The sequence below is a fragment of the Canis lupus genome, chromosome 25, assembly GCF_048164855.1.
Source record: "Canis lupus baileyi chromosome 25, mCanLup2.hap1, whole genome shotgun sequence".
NCBI lineage: Eukaryota > Metazoa > Chordata > Mammalia > Carnivora > Canidae > Canis > Canis lupus.
In genome coordinates, this window is record NC_132862.1 from 18,769,642 (window position 1) to 18,792,638 (window position 22,997).

The following is a 22,997-nucleotide window of genomic DNA, read 5'->3' on the forward strand; positions in this document are numbered from 1 at the left end:
CTCTTAGGAGGGAGGTGGGAACGTTTTGGAAATCATTTGGTTGATGGGGACACCTGGGAAGAAAATAAGTGTATGCCTGCACATACATGCGGAAGACCAGAAAAATCCTCTGATGATGAAACTGTGTTCTTGGGATAAATTCTGAGATGAAATCGTTTGGTTAGAGGGCACAAAACACTTATTTAAAGAATCTTTATAAATACTGTCTCATTTAGACCTGGCCTATCCACTTTGTTCATTTTTCTCCTGCAATCTGATGGCCTCCCCCATCCACCTTGATTGAAACAGCTCTAGGTCTTCTTGTTGCTGGAATGAAATCCAGAATTCCTAGCATGGCCCTCTGTCCTCCTTCCTGACTCACATGATCAGGTGCTATCCTTCTCACCTGAGGCCCCTTGTCCAGCTCCTCCTAGCTCTTCAGAGAGCTCCTTGTCTGTCCCTCACATCTCTCAAGTCTTGACTAGAATATCTCCTCCTCCTTCTCTTCCTCCTTTTTTAAAGACTTTATTTATTTGACAGAGAAAGAGCACAAGCAGGGGGAGCAGCAGGCAGAGGGAGAAGGAGAAGGAAGCTTCCTGCTGAGCAGGGAGTGTGCTGTGGGGCTGGATCCCAGGACCCTGGCTGGGATCATGACCCGAGCTGAAGGCAGATGCTCAACTGACTGAGCCACCCAAGCGCCCCCAGAGTGTCATCTCCTGAATGATACCTACCTTCATTTCTGTAAATTACATCACTTCCTGCTTGGGTACCTCCTAGTTCCTCCCCCTTTTCTTTAGCACTTATTATCTTCCAACATTATGATTTGTTTTCATGTTTGTGGTTTGTGTTTTCTCTATTGAATGTGAGTTTTCAGAAGGTAAAGACTTTCATCTTTGAAGTCTCTCCAGTGCCTAGAACAGTATGTGAGACGTAGGAGGCACTGAATGAGGGGCACCTGGGTGGCTCAGTGGTTGACTATCTGCCTTCAGCTCAGGCTGTGATCCTGGGATTGAGTTCCACATCAGGCTCCCCACAGGGAGCCTGCTTCTCCCTCTGCTTCTCTCCCTGTATCTCTCGTGAATAAATAAATAAAATCTTGGTGGGGGGGAAGGAAGGCATTGAATGAGTGAATGAATGAATGATAGGTCACCTGGTCAAAGAGGGCTTCTCAGTCTAAAGTAGTGCCATTTATTCCCTCCCAAAGTCCTTTTCATCATATTATGCAGATTATTTCACTGGCAGCCTTGATCCCTGTTTGAAATCATCTTCTTTAATTTACCTGGCTAAAATAAAAGATTCATGAAAGCAGGGATCTTGCTATTTTGTTCCTTACTATATCTTCCCAAATTAGAATCATGTCTAGAGACTTAGAATATTTTTTTTTTCATGACTGTGTACTGATAAATTACTCTTCAGAAAAGCTAAATCAGTTTTCATTGCCATTAGCAATACATGGCAGCCTTTTGCACCATAACTGAATATATCAATTTGATAGGCACTTTTACTTTTTAAAAATCATTAATGGAGGCTTTTTTTCTAATTTTGGTTAGCTATTTGTATTTTTTATTTCTTTGTCATTACCATCCATTTTTTGGTATTATTCTTTTTATCAGTTTATGAAAGCTGTTATACATATATTTTTCCCTTCTCATAAGTTGCAAGTACTTATTCATAAGGTTGCCATTTGCCTCTAATTTTTTAAAAGACTTTATTTATTTATTTGAGAGAGAGAGAGTGCATGTGAGTGAGGGGAGGGGCAGAAAGGGAAGGAGAGGGAGAAGGAATCTCAAGCAGACTCCCTGCTGGGTGCGGAGCCCTACAAAGGGCTCGCTCTCATGACCCCAAGATCATGACCTGAACCAAAACCCAGAGCTGGATGCTTAACTGACTGAGCCACTCAGGCACATCCTTAATATTTATTATATGTTGATGTAAACATTTAAAAATTTGTTTAAATCTATCTATAAACCTTTGATCTTTGATTTATCTCATTGCTTTTATTTATAAATATTCATTGTTCATTCTGAGTTCAGAAAAATTTTTTTTATAAACTTCTTTAATCCTAAGGAAATGTTTTTTTCATACGGTGAAGTGATGCTATCTTTTTCTTCAAGAAAAAACTATTTTCTCTCCAACTGGTAGCAACTCTATTATATACTAGATTCACATATAAAGAGAAACATTTTCTGGGAAAACTTACCTTCATCTTTATAATCTATTGAAAACCATGCTTGGCTTTGTTGTGGGTTAACTGAGGAATCCCTATAATTTTCCAACCTAGCATTTCTTTGATTTGAAATTGTCAGCTTGAAACTTGTAGAATGGTTCTTTCTCTTCAAATGATAGCTAGCAGAACTGCAAGACTCTAATGGAGGTATTACCCCATATTTAAGCCAGATAGTATTCTTCTATATTGTAAATGCTATCTTTTTCCCTGTGGGAGCCAGCAACTCACTCACTCAAGAGTTGTGTTGATCTCTACTTGCTACAAATAAGTATTTGATTATTTTTCAAATAATATTTCAACATCATTTACCTTAATGTGTCATACCATCTAATATTATTTGCTTTTTTTTTCTAATCTGATGTAACCTCTTCCTTCTCTTGTTCCATAGATACTTGTAAGAAGGATATACTAGGGGCTAGAGACCAACTCTTCTTGGTTGTAGGGATTCAATAGTGAACAAAATGGACAAAAGAAATCCCTGCCCTTATCAAGCTGCTATTCTAGTGGGGAGTGGACACATACTATGAAAACAAAATATATATTATTAGGTAGATGAGCCAGGGGAAAATGAAGTAGGAAGAAAGAGAAGAATATGAGATATGCCATACAGTTGTATGTAGTATAACCAGCAAATAAATGTCTTTCTGAGCAGGTGACACTTTGATAAATGTTATAGGATAATACTGACTTATTATTATAGTAGAGGGGTTCGATCCTAAGAAATTCACATGTTCTTTTCACATCTTCTTAATCAGCGTCTGAATTGTTTTAGAATTATGGGTATACTTTCCTTTTTCATCTTTGACTCAGGTCCTCAACCTGAAGCAATCAAAAGGAGACGGACTATAAGGAAAGAATAAATTTTCAGGTAGACTGTTTTCCATCGTGGGTTTTTCATAGTGAGTTATTTTTAATATGTAGGTACTTTACTAGAAGAAAAAATGGCAGAGCAGCATCATTTTAAAGATGAAGTAGTTTACTTCCTTCTGTCCTTCAAGGGAGCAATATGACATAGCAGACTGTGATAGGAATTGAATTCATGGTCCTGGGTTTAGATCCTGAGTCCCTACCCTGCCAGTCTGACTTCGGGTGAGTCACTTGAGTTCTGGAGCCGTTTCCCTCATTTTGCAGAGTGAAATAAATTCCTACCTCATGGGTACAAACTTATAACTAGTTGACAAGTCCTGGAGATCTAATGCATAGTATAGGAAATATAGTCAACATTTGTTATTAGAATCATCAAACTTGCCGAGGGACTAAATCTTAACTAGTTTCATTACAAAAAAGAAATGGTAATGATAAGAGGTGATAGAAGCTACCTATCACTAGAGTGGCAGACATTTACAATATGTAGATCTTGTCATCAAATGGTGTACATCAAAATGGTGTATACTCTAAATCTATACAATGTCACATGTTAAATATATTTTGATAAAAATAAAAATAATTGCCATACCTAAAATAGAGAAACTGCTAAAAAAATTTTAGTTCTTATGTTTTACTAGATTTCACTTTTTTTAAACCTAGGTAAATTATGTGGGAGAGGGCTTTATTCAATGCTTTTCATGAGCTCCGGACCACTGGTGAGAGTGGTATTTCATTCCCTTGTGCAAGGTGCTTTGGGCATAAGTTATATTGTCTTTACAGTCCAAAGTATGCTTCATCATTTTATAAACTTATAAAGTTAAAAATCAATGTTTTTCTTTTTAGAGATGTTTCAAAACATATACATTGTTTTGTAAGAAATGGTGTTTCTTTTTTTTTTTTTTAATTTTTATTTATTTATGATAGTCACAGAGAGAGAGAGAGGCAGAGACACAGGCAGAGAGAGAAGCAGGCTCCATGCACCAGGAGCCCGATGTGGGATTCGATCCTGGGTCTCCAGGATCGCGCCCTGGGCCAAAGGCAGGCGCCAAACCGCTGCGCCACCCAGGGATCCCCAGAAATGGTGTTTCTGTGGGGAGTTTATGTTTGAAAGGACAATCTATTTAAGGGATCTGAGATTGGTCAGATTCAAAAGAGAAACTGTTCAGTGGATAACCTGATTGACTTGTAAATCATCCAGAATTGTGATTCTGAATGTGGCTACGATATGTTGATTTCAAGACATTTTTTTTTTTACCCTCATGTGATTTTTATGCCACAGCCTTTTCTGTGGATAAGAATATAAGGGTTTTAACTGTTAGCTGGTTGACTAGCTATGGATAATTTATTATCTCTGTATCAGAGTATTCTTTATACTGATATTATTATAATCATAAAAGGTTAAGATGAGTATTTAAGATAAACTACACAAATATTAGGTCCTAGCATTATAACTGTAAATGCTAAGCAATTCAGACTTATCAGATTGCATTTTAGAACAAGTAATTAATAAGGCTTTCTGACTTTTGGTAAGTATAGGTAACTAACTGAAAGCTAGTTTATTTTCTTGGCACCAAAAAGCACTGCAGAGAGATATTTGGGGAAAAAGTTCAGTGAGTAATAAAGAAATGCATGCATATCATATGAAACTGTTTTCCCAAAAAAATATATTAAAAATGTTGCTTTTAGATGGAATTGTACAGAGAACTGGCATTATCTATAGTTTTTCCACATTCTCTTCCATTGACTTGATGCTGTGCCAAAGACAATTCTGAGAAAAGTGCTGTTCTCAGTATCTTTGAATGATTCAGATACTTTTCAGTAAAACCACTTCTGTTCATGTTTTTTCTAAAACGGGGAGGAAAAGTGACTTCTCTGCTCTGAAAGGCATTATCATAAGCCTTTCAAAGATTAATTTTATTTTCATCGCCTCTTTTTTTTCTGTATTTTTAGGTCCAAAGGGCAGTAAAACTGCCAAACTTCTCCAGAGTTCAAACCAAGAATATATGGCCACCTGTGAAGATGTTATTCTGAAACTAGGAGGAATCATTCAGATCCCAAGATACTCTCACAGAACCACTATGAGGTGAGGAAGGAATGTTTATTATGAGGAAAGAAGTTTGTGAATGATCCTTTGACAAGCAGCAACCCTTGCTTAAGGCATTATTTCCTGCCTCCTCTCCTTGATGTAATAGACTGTGAGGGAATCCCTGGTCTGAGACCTTCATTAGACAAAGACTGAATATAAAAGATCGTCCCTATTGATAAATTGTGTACTTTCTCAACAAAAGAGATCATTTATTAGGTAAAGTGGAAAGTCAAATCTCCATCTGTTTTGGAGATTGAAATAATGTACATAGAGTCTTCTAGCACATATTAGGTACTCAATAAGTGGCTATTTAAATTGCTAAAACAGAGAACTTTCCTTGAATTAGACAATAGGATAAATTTAAAGTGTGAAGTGAAAAGTGAAGATTTGCATAATATCATTCCTAAGTAAATTTATATGATTTGGGGAAGTTTGGGGGCAAATTCAGGGAAAAGTATGTCCTTAACTCTCAGATTGCCAGTCAGAATTTAAAGGATTACATATGATTGATCCACCATTCACTGTGATGGGTGAACTCAATTAACAATCTTAACAAATTAAGTCTTAGAAATATTTTGAATTGTTACAACTTAAAGTAAAAAATCCTTCTTTCACCCAAGCACAAAGGAGCAGATAAGAGTCCATAACAGATAACAGTGATGCATACAATTCTGAACGAAGTCGGACCAGTATGTGCTATTTGGAAATCATTACTGACTTTCTTTTATCTGTGCCATAGTTGCCACTGGAAGTTATCAGCCCCCTTAAACCACATCGTTCATCTTGATATTATCAACTTCCAGATGAAGCCAACACCCTTGGCCTGTCAGGGTCATATGTGGGTTTATGAAGGATTTGGATCAGGCAAAAAAATAATAGGTAACTAACGTCCCATGAAGCACTATGTTCTTGATTTTTTTTTAAATGAAATATTCCCAGATTGTTTTACATTCAGTGTTACTTACAGATGATGTAAATTATGTGATACTGAAATGGCCTTGCTATTTTTTAGATTTGTAATTGAGATTAACACTCTCTCAGACTGAGTTAAAAACAAAACCCAATTACCATATGCTGCTTATTTGGGTCATACCTAGATTAAACTTGCCCAGAAATACTGAACATAAAGGATGGACAAAGAAGTTTTAGGCAAATGTAACACAAGAAATTGAGAGTATAATATTAATCAGGCAAAATTATATCCACCAGAAAAGGCATTAAATGGGTTTATCAATTAAATAGTAGCTGGAAACTTCCCTACAGTGACTTACACTGATTTTTATGAATGAAAGAAAGAAAACTTCAGAGTTTTTCAGATGTGTCACTAACTCAGTCGTTCAACTCTGTCAAGGCTAAGGTTATGGCAGTTCTCTTGGCCTTTCCCTAATGGTTCCATAATGGCTATTTCAGTTCTCACTATTTCATAGAGGAAAAAGGAAGAAGGGACACAGAGAAAGGAGTATACCACTGAGAAAACAAACACATTTCCAGGAATCCTATTGCAAATTTAAGCCCCCTCCAGCCAGACTGGTCACATAGCCATGCCTGACTAGGAGATGACTAGGGACAAAGGGCATGAGATGGGGCTTGAGCTGGCTGACCAACATTACACAACATGATGTGATAATGGCAGTCCAGATGGAAATCTGATAGTGCTGGATCCAGATATCAGTTCTACTATATAGTAGTTAAATAGTTTTGGGAATGTTCCCAAAGCTTTCTCAGACCCTGTTTCCTGAATTGTGACAAGAGAATGTAATATCTATCTTAGTTTTTAATATAATTTACAAGAAGAGAAACTCACTGTCACAACCACCACATATATACATGTGTGCTATAAATTCTCGATTTACTTAGTCAAGGACACTTATGTCTGATGACACCAGGTGACTGCCCAGAGGGAGATGATGTTGGCATGATGCTGGCCTTTGACTCCCTAAGAAAGATCCAGATACCAGTGTACCTCTTCCCCTAGATAGGATCCTGCCAGAGTTGCTAAAACAGCCTATTGCTAAACCACCATCCTTTTATTCTTCCGATTTACATTACCATCCCAGAAGTAGATGCACTAAAATCTTCCTGTTTCTACCTAAGCAAATGTTAATAAATGCTGATAGTTCCTGGTTCCTGAGCCCATTTAGTATGAACAAGGCCACAGCTTCTAGCAGGGAGAATGCAGAATCTGCCCACAGTATCCTTAGAAATTATTTACACTTATTCCTTTCTTGCCTTATAGAATGTCTGTTACTTATACTACTTAGGGGACTCTTTTGGGAATTAAATGAGAGGATGCATGCTAATATAAAAGAAAGCAAGCTTCTGCCATGTTTGAATTATAAATATATGCTTTCATTCCTATTCTTAAAATTGTGTTGTTGGGACGCCTGAGTGGCTTAGCGGTTGAGCATCTACCTTCAGCTCAGGGAATGATCCCACAGTCCCGGGGTCGAGTCCCACATCAGGCTCCCTGCATGGAGCCTGCTTCTTCCTCTGCCTCTCTCTGTGTGTCTCTCATGAATAAATAAATAAAATCTTTAAGAAAATTTTGTTGCTTAGAAGAGATTAGACTGTTGTTTCCCTAGTACGTCTCCATCAGTGGGGTGTCAGAGTACACAAAGTTGGAAGAACAAAGAAACTAAGAAAAAAGGGGAAAGAATACATTAACTGTATCAGTTATACTTTATAATGTTAATGAACTATAAGCCTACTTTTCTTAGAATAAGTTCATAAAACATATGTACCATTTCCTTTCTCCTTCCTAATGTTTCAATTTTTGCCAGTAAAGTATGCAAGTTCCAGGGGTTGACTCAATGATTGAGGTCAATAGGTTACAAAATATTAAACATAACCGAATATAACTTATCTCAAGAATGCAAGGATAGTTCGATATTGAAAAATGTATTACATATAATATAACTATGTCATGTGAGAAAAAATAGATATAAATTAAGTATACAGTAATTACAACCTTAAAATCACACCAGTAAAATTAATAAAAGATATAATGGAAAAATCATTTTAATTATAATTAGCAACAAAAAACATACTACTAGGAATAACTGTTAAACAAAACTCAACCAAATAAATTTGGAGGTCTAATTTGCTTTATTAAGGGACTCATGCATCAGGCAAGATTCCTTCTGGCAAGGAGAGGATTGCTCTGAGGAACCGTACAAAATGAAAGGATTTTATAGAAAGAGGGCAGGATAGTTAGCAGAAGAAAAGGAAGGGGCTCTTGTACATATACCTTGTCTTCCTTCAGGGAATGAAGAGGCCCCCTTTGACACTTTACCTCATTGGTGCTGACCAGAAAATTCTCGACTAACTGGTTAAGACTGCATTTCCAGAGTAGGTTGAAATTGCAATTAGGTTAGGTATTAAGACCCAGTTTGGTGACATGACCTCACAAAAGTTACTCCATTTGGGGCCTATAGTTTTCTTTTTGACATCACCCTAAAATTTGTGGTTTTTTTGTGCAAATATAGAACTTTACACACACACACAACCATACAAATATGAACAGAGAAATGTACCATGTTCTAAAACTGGAAAACAGAAATAACATTAATTCACACCAAATTAATATGTAAATATAGTATATTTCCCAGCAAAATCCCATGGTAATTTTTTTTCAGAGTGAGATAGAAACTAGTAACTATTTATCTTTAAAATAAATAGGACTAGCTGAAAATGTTTTGAGAGACTCAGCCCTGATTAAATTTCAAATTAAAACCAGAATCCCCAAAGGTTTTTTTTTAAGTGATGAGGCAAATTGTCAGATATTATTAAAACATACTTTAATACACATAGAGACACAAGTGAATAGAAATAAGTAAACCAAAAGGGAAGGCATACAATATTTATAGATGAGAAATGTGGCGTTACAAATCAAAGAGGAAAATGTAAATTATATTTTTCATAACTTTGTACAAGAGCCAATTAAAGAGCATTTTCCTTACAAAGTAGAAAAAAATGGGTAATTATCTTAACTATTGATGGAGAAGGACTTTCTCATATAAAAGCACCTGAAGAAACAGGAAATTATTTAAAAATCCTATATAATTAAAAACTTCTGCCTCGATAGTAACAAAATTTAAAAACAAATCACAAACCAGATTTCCAATAACTCTGAGAAAGGTATAAGGTAAATAGCATAGGGAATGTTTATAAATCAGTATTAGAAAGTTTAAATCTGTAAAAATAAATTTATAGGCCCCAATATCTTTGACTCAGCTTTGATTAAATTTCAAATTAAAACCAGAGTCTCCAGAGCTTTTGATTTTTATTTTGTTCATTTCCCACGAGATGACAAACTACTGACCCACATGATTTTGAGAACATAGAGCCCTGGCTTAACCATTAGCTTCTTTTCACAGATAAGAAAGGTTAGTGAGTATTCACCTATCAGTTCCTATACAATCTAAATTAAATCTCGTTTCTTGTCACAATGAAGTTGATCCTCTGGCCATCTGTCTACTAAAAAGAGAGTTTTTCTATAAGACAGAAGTTTCTTAAAATTGTCCACTTGAAACTTTGATACTTACTATTGAATGTTAGAGCAAACTATCTTTGTTAGAATGTTTGTTTCTAAAAATACTATGTATGATCACTTAAAATTGGAAATGGTTTGTCATAGAAAGCATGCCAATTGCTACACCTTGCCTCTTATTCATTTGGCTATGCTGTAGATAAATGAAGGTTGTATGTAGCTGAAGCTCAAATATACTCCCTATATATCTTTATTTTATCTCAGTCTGGTGACAAGAATAAGTTTCCTGAGGACCTAGCTAGCTTATTGTTCCCTGACGAATAGTTTGTTCTCTGGAGACCTAGCTAGACCGTGTCATCTTCTTTTATAATACATCACTTTAAAGAGATCTACCTAGACTATTCTAGACATTGTAGGAACAGATCCTGTGCTCTAGTTGGTTTAGAGCTCCTTCCTTAGGATTGCTTAGATTCAAGAATCTGAAATATTTTTCTCTCTATTCTTTTTTTTTAAGATTTTATTTATTTATTCATGAAAGACACAGAAAGAATGGCAGAGACATAGGCAGAGGGAGAAGCGGGGTCCCTGTGGGGAGCCTGATGTGGGTCTCAATCCCAGAACCCCAGGATCATGACCTGAGGCAAAGGCAGACACTCAACCATTGAGCCACCCAGGTGCCCTCTTTCTCTCTATTCTAATAGGATTTTCTTCTGCTTAATTTTCTTATTTTTATATTCTTGGGAGTGGATAAATGGTATAAATTCATTATTTCAAAAATAGGATTTTTTTCCTCTTACTTTTATTTTGCTTTGTGAGAGCTAAGTTTTTCGTATGCTTATTTTTTTCTTTATTCTGGGTTAGGAAAATTGTGTGGAGGAAATTCACCTTCATTAAAGACTTATGGTCCTCTAATGATGTTGATTTTCACATACAATGTCAGTTTGGCCATGGAAGAATTTTCTTTGAGATATTCTTTTCATATTTCTGGTAAGTCTATTGCTTTCATATATGTTTATGTTTATGTTTTTGTTTTGTGCTTTATTAGGAAAAAATCTGTCATTAAACAGATTGAATTCTCTATTTTATTGGTCTGCTTTAGAGGAGAAGGAAAAGGCATTGTATAAAGTATCACTTCTGTAATCTGTGGAGGCCTCAAGCTAACCCTCTATAAAGTATAAGGTTGATCAGATTTATAATTTTTTCTTAAAGTACCTAAGAATTTTATCTATTTTTCTGTGTACTTGGATCATTATAACAATATAGGAGGAAACCTTTATCCCTAGCATAGAAGTTTCAAGTTTCAAGTAGTTCTCTTTTGAAAGTAGTTTCCTTACTGTACTAATACTTTCTTTTTTCGCTTGTTTGATGAATAGTTCATTTATATTGGTTGCAACCAGATTATTGAAAAATATACTTTGCCCAACATTCCCCTGCTTTGGGTGAAGACACGGTTGGCATTATGAAAATTAAGAGCTATTAATCTAGAACTATTGCAAATTATAGATATTATCATGGAGAAAACGTTTGCAATTTAGGTTTAATTCTGAACAGGTATTAAAATGGCTTCCATCCTTAACATTAATCAGTTTATACTCATTAAAATGTTAATTGGAATACAATTAAAGAGGCATTTCTACTAAAAGTATTAAATTTAATTTAGTCTGGTAAAAGTCTCTGCCCTAGTAGAGTTTATAGTTTAGTGGGGGTAATAGTCAATAATGAAATAATCATATAGAAAAATATAAAGTAAAAAAGCAACTGTCTTGTTTTGAAGAAAAAATATAGTGTTCAGTAAAAATATACAGTAGAGGGATTTTGTTCAGTTTGGTAAAGGATGGCAATGGGATTGTAGGAAAACTTTAGTTTCTTTCTTTTCTTACCACAGAACTCCAAGAGATTTATTTCTACTCACAGTCTCATCTTTTGCCCTCATTTTTTTTTTCTTAAATCCATTGCCATAGGGCTTTCTTTGTTACCATTCCACAGGCATTGGTTTTACCAAAGTTAAAATGACTTCCCTAAGTCCATATCCAAGAGTTCCCCCTCTCAGCCCAAACAGCGTTTGGCACAGATGAGGTCTTCTTCCTTCTAGAATCTACTTGTCTCGACCTCCAGGAAACCATTCTCCTTAGCTCTCTCTTACTTCACTGATCTTGGCTGGCTGCTCTTCATTTTCTCTACCACTAAAGGTAAAGATATCCCTGGATTTGGTCCTTGTACTCTTATTTCTTCTTTACCTGTACTCCTTAGTGACCTTACCCAATCCTTAGCGTTCACTACCTTCAATATACAAATAACTCCCAACTTGTTTTTTATTTTTGACCTCTAGCACTGTATCACCAATTGCCTCCTCCTCCACTTGGATACCTGATAGGCAGCTCAAACTTAATGCCATTATCTTCAAAACCGAAAACCATGCCTAGTAAACAGCTGGTGTACAATAATTGTGTGTTTGAATAAAGGATGTGACATTTCAGCTGGGGCAGACTAGGGAGAAGAGGGTAAGGGGGTAGCTCCATATTCAGTGAATGGATAAGAAATGCATCCATTGGGACGCCTGGGTGGTTCAGTGCTTGGGCGTCTGCCTTCAGCCCAGGGCGTGATCCTGGAGACCCGGGGTCGGGTCCCGCATCAGGCTTCCTGTGTGGAGCCTGCTTCTCTCTCTGCCTCTGTCTATGTCTCTGCCTCTCTCTGTGTCTCTCATTAATAAATAAATTCTTTAAAAAAAGAAAAAAAAAAAAAGAAATGCATCCATTTGCTAATGGGAATCCTCCTGACTGAGAGCCAATATACGAATAGGAGTCAACTCAGGAGACTGCCAATGACACAAAATTTATATCCCATGTGTGTAGTTTTTAAAGATCTGACTTGTCTTTCATATTTTTGAGATTATAAATTAAAATATATCAATACAAATTATGTTATCTCTATGTGAATCATTAAAATTTAAATGAAGTATTTAGTAGTATGGAAAAATAGGGCAGTCCTGGTGGCTCAGTGGTTTAGTGCCACTTCAGCCCGGGGTGTGATCCTGGAGTCCTGGGATCGAGTCCCATGTCGGGCTCCCTGCATGGAGCCTGCTTCTCCCTCTGCCTGTGTCTCTGCCTCTCTCTGTGTGTCTCATGAATAAATAAATAAAATCTTAAAAAAAAAAAGGAAAAATAGTCATAGTAAATTAAATGTAGGAAAAAGGTTTTAATGGTGTAAAGTGGCATACAATTTTTCAAAAATATGTACACAGCATAGAAGAAGACCTGGCCAGACTTATATTATAATATGAGTATTGGTTACTTACAAGATGGACCACAGGAGACTTTTTATCTTCCTTTTTTTCCCCCAAGATTTTATGTATTTACTTCAGAGAGAGTGACAAAGAGCAAGCAGGAGCTGGGTGAGAAGCAGACTCCACACTGAGCAGGGAGCCCGATGCAGGCTCTATCCCAGGACCCCAGGGTTATGAAGGCAGACACTTAACTGATTGAGCCACCCAGGTGCCCCTGAGACCTTTTATTTTCCTTGAACTCTCTGTATTTTGAATTTTTTTTACAAGGAACATGTATCATTTTTATAATTAGAAGAATACAGAAATAGATTTAGTTGGATGTACTGACACTAAATATTCTCTTATTCTAGATTCCATGAGAGGAAAAAATAAAGTTAATTATAAAAGTAAGACTATAAAGGAGATAAGGAATCCAATTGGCTTGGCTTTGGTTATATGATATTATGAAAATAGAGAGGAAAATGCACTTGCTGCTAAACACTATGTAGTAAGAAGTGTACTCTGACTTCTGTCAAAAACCTTCAGGTGTTTGTGGCTAATTCAAGTCATTTTATAGTAAAATGTGTAAATTTCCTTAATGTCAAACTTCAGAGGCAGTGGAGACCTGTGGCCCATTAGGGAATAGAGAGTGAGGCTGTCGTCCTTTATTCAGTTGGATAGAGAAAGTTTATCTAACTTTAGTTGGATGAGAAACATCCGTTTTGTTGATGGAGCCCTCGTAGCTTTTTAAAATCTATTTATTGCCATTCTTTCCATATATTTTATGTCTTTCAGATTTCATATATATTTTTTTGTTTTTTCTTCACTGGACCACTGTACAGTGAAACTAAGGTGATAACATTATTGATGAAGTAAATCAGCTTTTGGATGACATTACTTTCAGGTTGGATGATACCTATAACTTTTGGAGTAGGTCCAAAATGTCACTGAATTCTTCAATTCTCTTTTTTGGTGTAGCCACTTAGTTCTTGTGAATTTTAGTATCTGTATTTCAACTATCCAAGGGCGATCCAAATTTCTCTGAGAAATGTTTGCAATTTGAATTGTATGTGCTGTGAGGCTGAACTTTAGGAGCACATAATTTATTCAAGAATTCAGTCTACCTCTCAACCTGCTTGCCTTGTTCTCTCTTCACATTTTATGGTGTCGAAGTTATCTTTTCCTGCACTATATAGGAAATGAAATATTTTTGTGGCATTTGCAAATTTGGGTAAGTCCTAAAAGTCTTAGGACATATCTATTGAATACCAAAGTGGTAGACCACTATCATCTGTGGACTGAAGATGATAAAATCTATTTCTCATGATCATGAACATTAAATAAGATTGATAATAATTAAATGTAAGCAACAGTTACATTGAAATGTGGATCTGGGTGATTTAGCAATTCAGTTTGTGAATTGAAGTCAAAGAACTTCAGTCTGCCTTCTTTTGTAGGGGTTACTTTTTCAAAAACAAAAGTCATTCAAATTCTGTGTCAGTATACATAAGGAACTGTGGATAGGAAGAAAGAGTGACAAAAATTAATAAAAGTCAAAACAACCATTTTGGTTGTAATGACCTAGTCGTAGACATTAAAACTGGAGTCAGGATCCCTGGGTGGCGCAGCGGTTTAGCGCCTGCCTTTGGCCCAGGGCACGATCCTGGAGGCCCAAGATCGAATCCCACGTCAGGCTCCCGGGATGGAGCCTGCTTCTCCCTCTGCCTGTGTCTCTGCTTCTCTCTCTGTCTATCATAAATAAATAAATAAATCTTTAAAAAAATAAATAAATAAAACTGGAGTCAGAAAATAACTTAGCTCCTTGATTATTGTGTTAAATATATTTTTTTCTTTTTTGCCTCAAGGATGTCCAGTATTAGATTTGATTCCAGTTAGTTCTACTGAGATCATCTCCCAATTATCCTAACATTTATCCCAACATGCTGAACTGCACTTGGACTTTTTATTCCATGTCAGGAAATAAAGTGAAGGCAGTGGTTAAAGACCTTACAACAGAAGAATCTTAGAACTGTGAATGGGATTACTTCAGTATTTATGATGGACCAGATCAGCAATCAAGATTACTTGGTAAACTGATCTTTCTTAAGTGGCCTCCATTAAGTGGAATTCATGTAAGCATTTATACAATGCATATATTTGGAAAATATGACCTTCATTTGCCTTGGAAACATAATTTGTTGTCAGTGATTTTTCATGAGATCCTTCATCAGAATCCCAGAGCACTATTGAGCACAATGGGATGGGCTTGAGCCCACACTCACTGGATCTTGACTGGTTACTTCTAGCTCTTCCCAATTTTAGCCCTGATTCTTATCTCCTTTTACCATTAGGGGGCCCCCTAATTTTGTTTTTCTCAGGAGGCCTTTTATTTTACGAGTTTTCAATTTCTGAACTGCATTTTTAGGTAACTTTTTGAAAATTTGTTTAGTCAGGTTTCATCCTCAAAGTAAAAGCGTTTCTTTTTAGACCCAGGATAAATTTAAAAGGAGAAAAAGGCCAATTCATTTGAATAATAATCTTCAGAGATTTATTGGCCACATGGTGTCTATCACACTCGACTGTCAGGCAATATCCTGTTCTGAAACTGACTCATAGAAGAAAACTTTTTGAAAGATTTTTGTAATCCAATACTGCATCACTTTCAGTCTCCAACGAGTTCTCCTCAGGATGCCCTTACAATCCACCATCCAGAAGAGCAAGAGGAGAGTTTTGATACAATCTTTTTCCAGGACCTTGACCTCTTCTTTGATATTACAGGATATATAACACCAATAAGCTCAGCAATTTGCTTTGAAATTCTAAACGTATCTAGCTTTTTCTTATCAGTGAATTTGGTTCCTATCAAGGACTCTTTTAGAGTCTTGGCGGGGCAGGGAGGCAGATACAACATTTCAAGCTATTAGTCCTCCTTAAGATTAATACGAGGTATCTATAGCATCAGACTCTGTAACCCTAACTCTCACCAATGCCCTTCAGCCCAAGACCCCGGGATCACACCATGGGGTGTCTCAGTCAGAGGGAGTTAGGAAGAGCCTACAATAGGATTTGGACTTTGGTTAGGTAATTTTGGAGAGGATCTAAGGAAGTGGATTTTGCTCTAGATTGGTTGCTTTTAGGAAGTGGAGCAATTTTATGTTTAGGTATCTCAATCATAGGGAGGCTTGCCAGAATAAGGATAAAACTGCATTTGGTAAAGAAGTGGCAAGCCCTCACTTTAGTCATGAGAGGTCAATGTTTGGTATTTTGGTGGTAGCACATGACCTTGTTTTTGTTTCACCTCATCATAGATACAAAGAGTCCTGTCTGATGTTGCTGTTCTGTGAGATTGTTTATGGCCAATAAGAGAACATCACGGTCTAGCTGTGAGCGCCAAACCCATTTCTGAATGTCAGGGGCTACTTTTGTCTTTCTTACTCTTTAGTATTTTTCTATCTGGCAACATTATTCCTCTTTAAAGTTCTGATAAGTTAAAAATTCAGAAGTGTCAGATGATTATAAATAAGACTACTCATTCATATAATCAGCTTATATAAATCTCTATAAAAAAAGGAAGCTATCATTAGTTTGATAGTTTATACAATTTTATATGTTTATATAACTTCATTACAATGAACATGCAATTTATATAAAGATATTAAAACCACTGAACATGGATTCCCATTGCTAATCTCCCAGCTAGTTAAATGGGCTATCCCATATATGGAACCATGTTATCTCTTTTTAATAAATCTTTTTATTCATGTAAGTAGAATTCATCACTTTTTAACTGGTTTTTAATTATTTGTCGATGTGTAAATGGAGTGGTCCATAACATCCAAATAGTTTCCACTGCAATGCTTTTACAATATTTTAATGAACATAAATTACCAAAATTAAGGCTCATCTGGTCATCCTCCATTTTCCATATGAATGTAAGACATCAGTAACTAGTAAACACTACATTAAATGTACAGGCTGAATTTATTCATTACCAAGCATTACCTCATGGGTTGGGCACACTGGAGACACAATGGTGAACAAATCAGAAATGATCTCTGCCATCTTCTCTTGGAAAGAGACAATAAATAAGAAAATGATAATATTATATAACATTAAATAATCAAATAATTACTGATTGTCAAAAGCAAATCTGAAGGGAGTAAGTTGCAGAGGAAGGGTACATTGCCTCAGTTCACTCAGGTGTCTGTTCAAATGTTACCTCATCTAAGGCTTGCATCACATGATGTAAATAGGCCTCCTTCATCTTGTCTTCTCAGCATTTATCATGACGTGGAAGAGTATATATTTGTTTCTAATCTGTCTCATTCCACCAGAATGGAACAGGTCTCCTGAGAACAGGTCCTAGTCTCTTACTCATTGCTGTTTCTCCAGCACATTGGTAGAGCACTACTCAATACTTAGTAAATATCTGATGAAAAAAATAAGTGAGAAAGTTGGCTTACATGTGGGAAAAGCTTGTTAAGTTGGGGAGATGTCAGGGGGTAGAGTGATTGGAGACTGAGTGGTGACAGACTGGAATGAGGGGAGAGAGAGGCTTTGCCGCTGTGCAGCTCAGGTTGTGATAATGAGTTTGGATTTTGTTCCAATCCAAAGGGAGGTCAAAAGTTTTTTGATGAGGGAGTAATTTGGAGGATGCTCTAGCTGCTGTGTCAGGAGTGAGTTTCAGGGTGGCAGGGTGAATTATGTCTAAAGTTATGAGGCTCTTGTGTTATTCTAGACCTGCACTGTCCAGCCCTTGTTATTTAAATTTAAATTAGTTAAAATGAGTAAAAGATGGTATTGGCCATATTCACATGCTCAATTGCTGCATGTAGTGAGTGACTACCGTAGTGCACAGGTCTTATACAGAATGTTCCATCATTGCAGAATGTTCTATTAGTACTGTTTTTAAACAATAGATATTGTCTTAAAGAGGGTGGCAACAATGGAGTGCAGTGCAAGTGAAGTGGACAGATGTGGAGATAGAACTAATAGGATTTCTGGGTGAATTGCATAAGGAATTAAATATGCAAATCAAGGATGATTCTGGTGTGAGAGGCTGGGGGTGGTAGCATTGACAAAGATAGGAAGTACTAGAGGGAGAACTAGATCTGTAGGGAGAGATCTATTGATGCCATGTTAAATTCTTTTTTTGTTTTTAAGATTTTATTTATTCATGAGAGACACACAGAGAGGCAGAGACATAGGCAGAGGGAGAAGCAGGCTCCCTGTGGGGAGTCTGATGTGGGACTCAGTCCCAGGGCCCTAAGATCATGACCTGAATCAAAGGAAGACGCTCAACCACTAAGCTACCCAGGTGCCCATGCCATGTTAAATTCTTAATGCTCTGATACATCCAGGTTGAGTTGATAATAGGTAGCTATCAGTAGAACTCTTGAGCCAGAGGCAGAATTTGGGCCAGGGATAAAAATTTGAGAATTATTATGTTACAAATTTCCTCTAGTTATTCTCTCTCAGACATGATTGATCTCCACTGTCACTCTCATCAGTTCTAGTATTACCCATCATTTAAAATAAAATAGAGCAGGGCACCTGGGTGGCTCAGTCAGTTAAATGTCTGCCTTCAGCCCAGGTCATGATCCCAGGATCCTGGGATGGAGTCCTGCATTGGGTTCCCCACTCGGTGGAGAGTCTCCCTCTCCCTTGCCCCTTCCCCTTGCTTGTGCTTTCTCTCTCTCTCTCTCATTCAAATAAATAAAACCTTTAAAAAACAACAAAAATAGAACAAGAAATGTAGCTATTGCCCCATTTCTCTGATTCTCTTTACAGCAAAATCTCTCTCTTTTCTTAGAGGCCACTGGATTTAGAAAATATATGAGATTGACAACTAGAAGGTGATGGTGAGACGAAACAATTATAGTAGAGAAACACTAATAAGTTGGAGAGATAGGAGGTGGTGATTAGAAAGCAGGATGTTTGCAATCAAAATATCAGAGGTATCAAATGATAACATTTCAGAGCACTGTTAGTAAAGAATTACAAGTAAACGGAATCTGTTCCCTTCCATGAAATTTAGTGTTGGCACTTAGTAGGCATGCACTAGCTCAGTCTTACAAATCTTCAGTCTGTGTCTTATCTTCCAGGCTGTTACTCCTGCCCTACTGGTTTTTAAATACTAACCTCAGTCAAACAACAGTTTTAAGGAACATTGACAAACTAGAACACTGAAACGAACATAGAGCACAATGACCAGGATGCCGAAGGGCGTGGGCACTTGGGAGTGTTTACCTCAGAGAAGAAAAAAGACAGAAGGATCACAATTCTTCCTTTCAAATATTTGTGGAATTCTTAGAGACTCTCAGGCCAAATATGAAATTTGTTCTACCTAATGATATCTAATCATTATTGAATATTTACCATTATTTAGGCACAGTCCTAAGAACATATAGCTCTTTTAATTTTCTTAACTCTCCTGTAGAGATAGGTTACATTTATCCTCATTTTAAATATAAAGAAACCAAGTCAAAAAAAGATTGAGTAACTTGTTCCTAGGGATGTAACTAAAAAGTAGGGAAAGTGGGATTCAAACTCATGCACTCTGATTCAAACACTTGTATTCTTGGGTCCTACCCCAACCATGTGACACATTCCATTGATGCCTTTTGATTCAACATGAAGAACATGCAATTAGAACTGTTCAAAAAGAGAAAATGCTAATAAGTTCCATGTCATATCCTCAAGGTGATGAGTCATATGTCCAAGGTTATCTTAGAACAAACTCAGTGTCAGATAAAAGAATGAACTAAATCATCTCTAAGATTCTATATTGACATAATTCCCTTCTCACCCATTTTAAACCTACACATTTTGTAAATATGTTGTCTGTATTTCTAAGTTATTAATATAAATACTGTATTTGACAGAACCAAGATAGAACCATTTCCATACCATTGAGACCTTTCCTTCAAGTTAATATTGTATGGTTATTTAATCGTCTGTGAAACTTCCTTGCCACTTAATTATCTACTTACATTTAATATCTGTTCACAGGATATCATAAGATACTTTATTAAGTGCTTCATTGCAATCAAGATTAAGTTTATCTTCTTCCCCCTAGACATCATCTAATTAGCCCTTACAAAAAAAATTAATTAGGTTACTTGAATGTGGCATGTTAAGGATCCCATGCTGGCTTCTTGTGACCATTGATTCCTTCTCCAACTGTTCAAAAACTATCTGTCTAATAATTTGCTGAGGTTTTTTTATTTAAACAAACACAATAATTTACAAATATCAATTTATAAAATCCCATTTGAATATGATTTTTATTTCCATTATATGATTTTTTATTTTCCATTGAGAAATTAAGGCAGAGAGAGATTGCCCAGAGCAACAGAGTTAATAAATGGCAGAGGTAGTGTAAACCAGCAGTTTGGCTGTAGGATCTGTGCCTGTAAGCATTAAGCTATGCTATTTCACTGATCCACAACTGGAAATTTTCCACTTTCTTTTCTGTAACTTCTACCCATCTTCTCTCACCCCCAAATATTGTCTTTCAAAAAATGTTTAAACAGTAATATGTTCCCTTTTACATTATTTAAAACTTCTGGCAAGTTTATTGACTCTACCCAGAGTCCTTTTCCTTGACATGGGGCATCCCAGAAGTTCCCCCATCATATCCAGTTCGCCAGGCAGATTCATCAAAGATAAGAATGATGTAGAAGTTAACTATTCCCCTATTCCCTATCTTTCTTTGTCAGATTTTTGAGATAACATTATCTTTAAGACAAATCAATAATGTATCATTGTTTTATTTTGAAAGAATTTAAATTATAGCATGTACAGGTAAATGACAGCAGATGTCCTACCACTCTCAGGACCACCTTTGTAACAACCTTTGTATTTCTGAATTAAGAAAGGATCGTCATTAGTCTGCATTTGGGCAGTCTGAGTGTCTTAGCCATTTGGAGCTTCTATAACACAAATACTGCAAACTAGGTGGCTTAAAAAACAAGCATTTATTTCTCACAGTTCTGGAGGCTTGGAAGTCCAAGATTTGGTGTCTAGTAAGAGTTCACTTCCAGATTCATAGCTGTCTTTTTACTCTGTCCTCACATGGCAAGAAAAGAGTGAGAGTTCTCTGGGTCTCTTTTATAAGGGCATTAGTTCCATTTATGAGGGTTCCAGTGTGACCTAATCACTTCCTAAAGGCCCCACCCCCTAATATCATCACATTTGGGATGAGGATTACAACCTATAAAATTGTGGGGGTGGCAGGGGGCACAAATATTCAGTCCAGAACACTGTCCTATTACTTTTGTTTCTCTGTCCCTTTGCCTTCACCACCATGTCTCTTTTCTCATCCTTATATTCACAGATTGCCATAGAGTTGTATGTCATTTTCATCCCTTTGGTCATTTAAAATCTGTATCTTTCCATTGTTGCAATCAAACATGAATTCCATTCCACAAATCTTGATTTTTACATTGATAATCATTCCTTTGTCAATATTAACAGTATGGAATTTAATGTCCCCACCTTGCCCTCTTTTACCTATGTTACTTCACAGCAGAAGTATTTTAATTACTGTGTATACCTCACATTGCAGCTCATTTATGTGGTTCCAAGGAAGAATTTGTCTTGATATCCAGTGGTGCTTACCTGACTCTGAATTTTAAAACTGATATGTCTGTGGGATAAAGAGGTTTTAAACTTATTTTGGAAGATATAAATCAGAAGCATTACAAAAAAGTAGTATGGGGGCCCGACTGCCTATCAATGGTAAGTATTTTTAAATATTTATTAAAGCAGATACCATATATATCAAAGTAGAACCTGTGAAACACTGGTTTGTGGGTCCCTGGTAGTCATCCTGTTTTAATACTCAAAACAGGATAACTCCATTTCAAACCATTCCTTAAGGCACAAGACCTTGGTAGTTTAGGTAGACCATTCATGGTAACAGTTAACTGGTGTGTGTATGTGTGTGTGTGTGTGTGTGTGTGTGTGTGTGTGTTTACTTAAGAAATAATTATAAACATAAAAGTCAGACAGTTGCTATTTAAAAAAATCCATGGGGAGATTGAGGCTGAAACAAAGGTGGAGCTCGCTGTGTTTCCATGTCTCTGTTACCGTCTTGGTTTCATTAAATAACAACACCTAAATCCCCCAAAACACACCTCCTCCCAAAAAAGAATATTTTGTTAGGATGTATACTAACTTCTCTGCATAAACTAGAAACACATGTAATGACTTTTCTATTTATCCAATCTACTTTTAAGTCAGAATTTCATTAATTGTGCTTAAGATTAAAAAGCCAAATGAATCTGTTATTAGGAGATTCTTTTGAAGTGTAATTCTAGGAAGAATTCTAATAATCAACAATCAATACAAAGTTCTTTTTGGGGGCATCTAGGTGGCTCAGTCAGTTAAACATCTGCCTTTGGCTCAGGTCATGATCCCAGAGTCCTGGGATCTAGGCCCACATCAGGCTCCCTGCTCAGTGGGAGCCTTCTTCTGCCATTTTCCCCACTCATTCACTCTCTCACTCAAATAAATAAATAAAATCTTAAAAAAAAAAAAAAAGTTCTTTTTGATGTCACTTTGTCTTTTGTAAGAGAAGGGAAATAAATGAGTTCTAGAAAAGTCCTTGATTTGAGCCATAGACTAATGAACTCTATCATCTTATAGGTGTGATTTTTTAATTGTGTAAGGAGTGTGCAAACTACAGACCCTTAGGTCTCCATTGCTCCTTTTTTTTTTTTTTTAAGATTTATTTATTTATTTTTTAGAGGGAGCTGAGTATTCAGGGCTTGATTCCATGATCCTGAGATTATCACCTGAGGTGAAATCAAGAGTCCAGCGCTTGAATGACAGAGCCACTTAGGCGCCCCTGTGTCCATTGCTCTTATCTTTTCATCTCTATATCTTTACATATACTCATGACCCTTTATTCACATGGTAAAAATATTTAGGCTGCTTCATTTCTTCTTTTAAGCATTTCTTTTTTTTAGAAGTTGAAAACAATTTAATTGAATACTAATAAAATATTGCTGTTAAACATGTGTACAAACAGTCCAAAGGTCTAAGAGTTACCACATACACAGATTAAAATGCAGTAAGGCAG

General features: G+C 36.4%; 1 protein-coding gene across 1 annotated transcript in view; it reads left to right on the forward strand.

Annotated features, from left to right (window-relative positions):
* OVCH1 (ovochymase 1) overlaps window positions 1–22,997 on the forward strand; it is a 71,919-nt gene that overhangs the window by 46,935 nt on the left and 1,987 nt on the right. Inside the window, 3 exon segments of the mRNA XM_072797867.1 lie at window positions 3,734–3,859; window positions 5,024–5,156; window positions 5,899–6,038. Of these exon segments, the coding sequence (XP_072653968.1) occupies window positions 3,734–3,859; window positions 5,024–5,156; window positions 5,899–6,038 (399 nt within the window).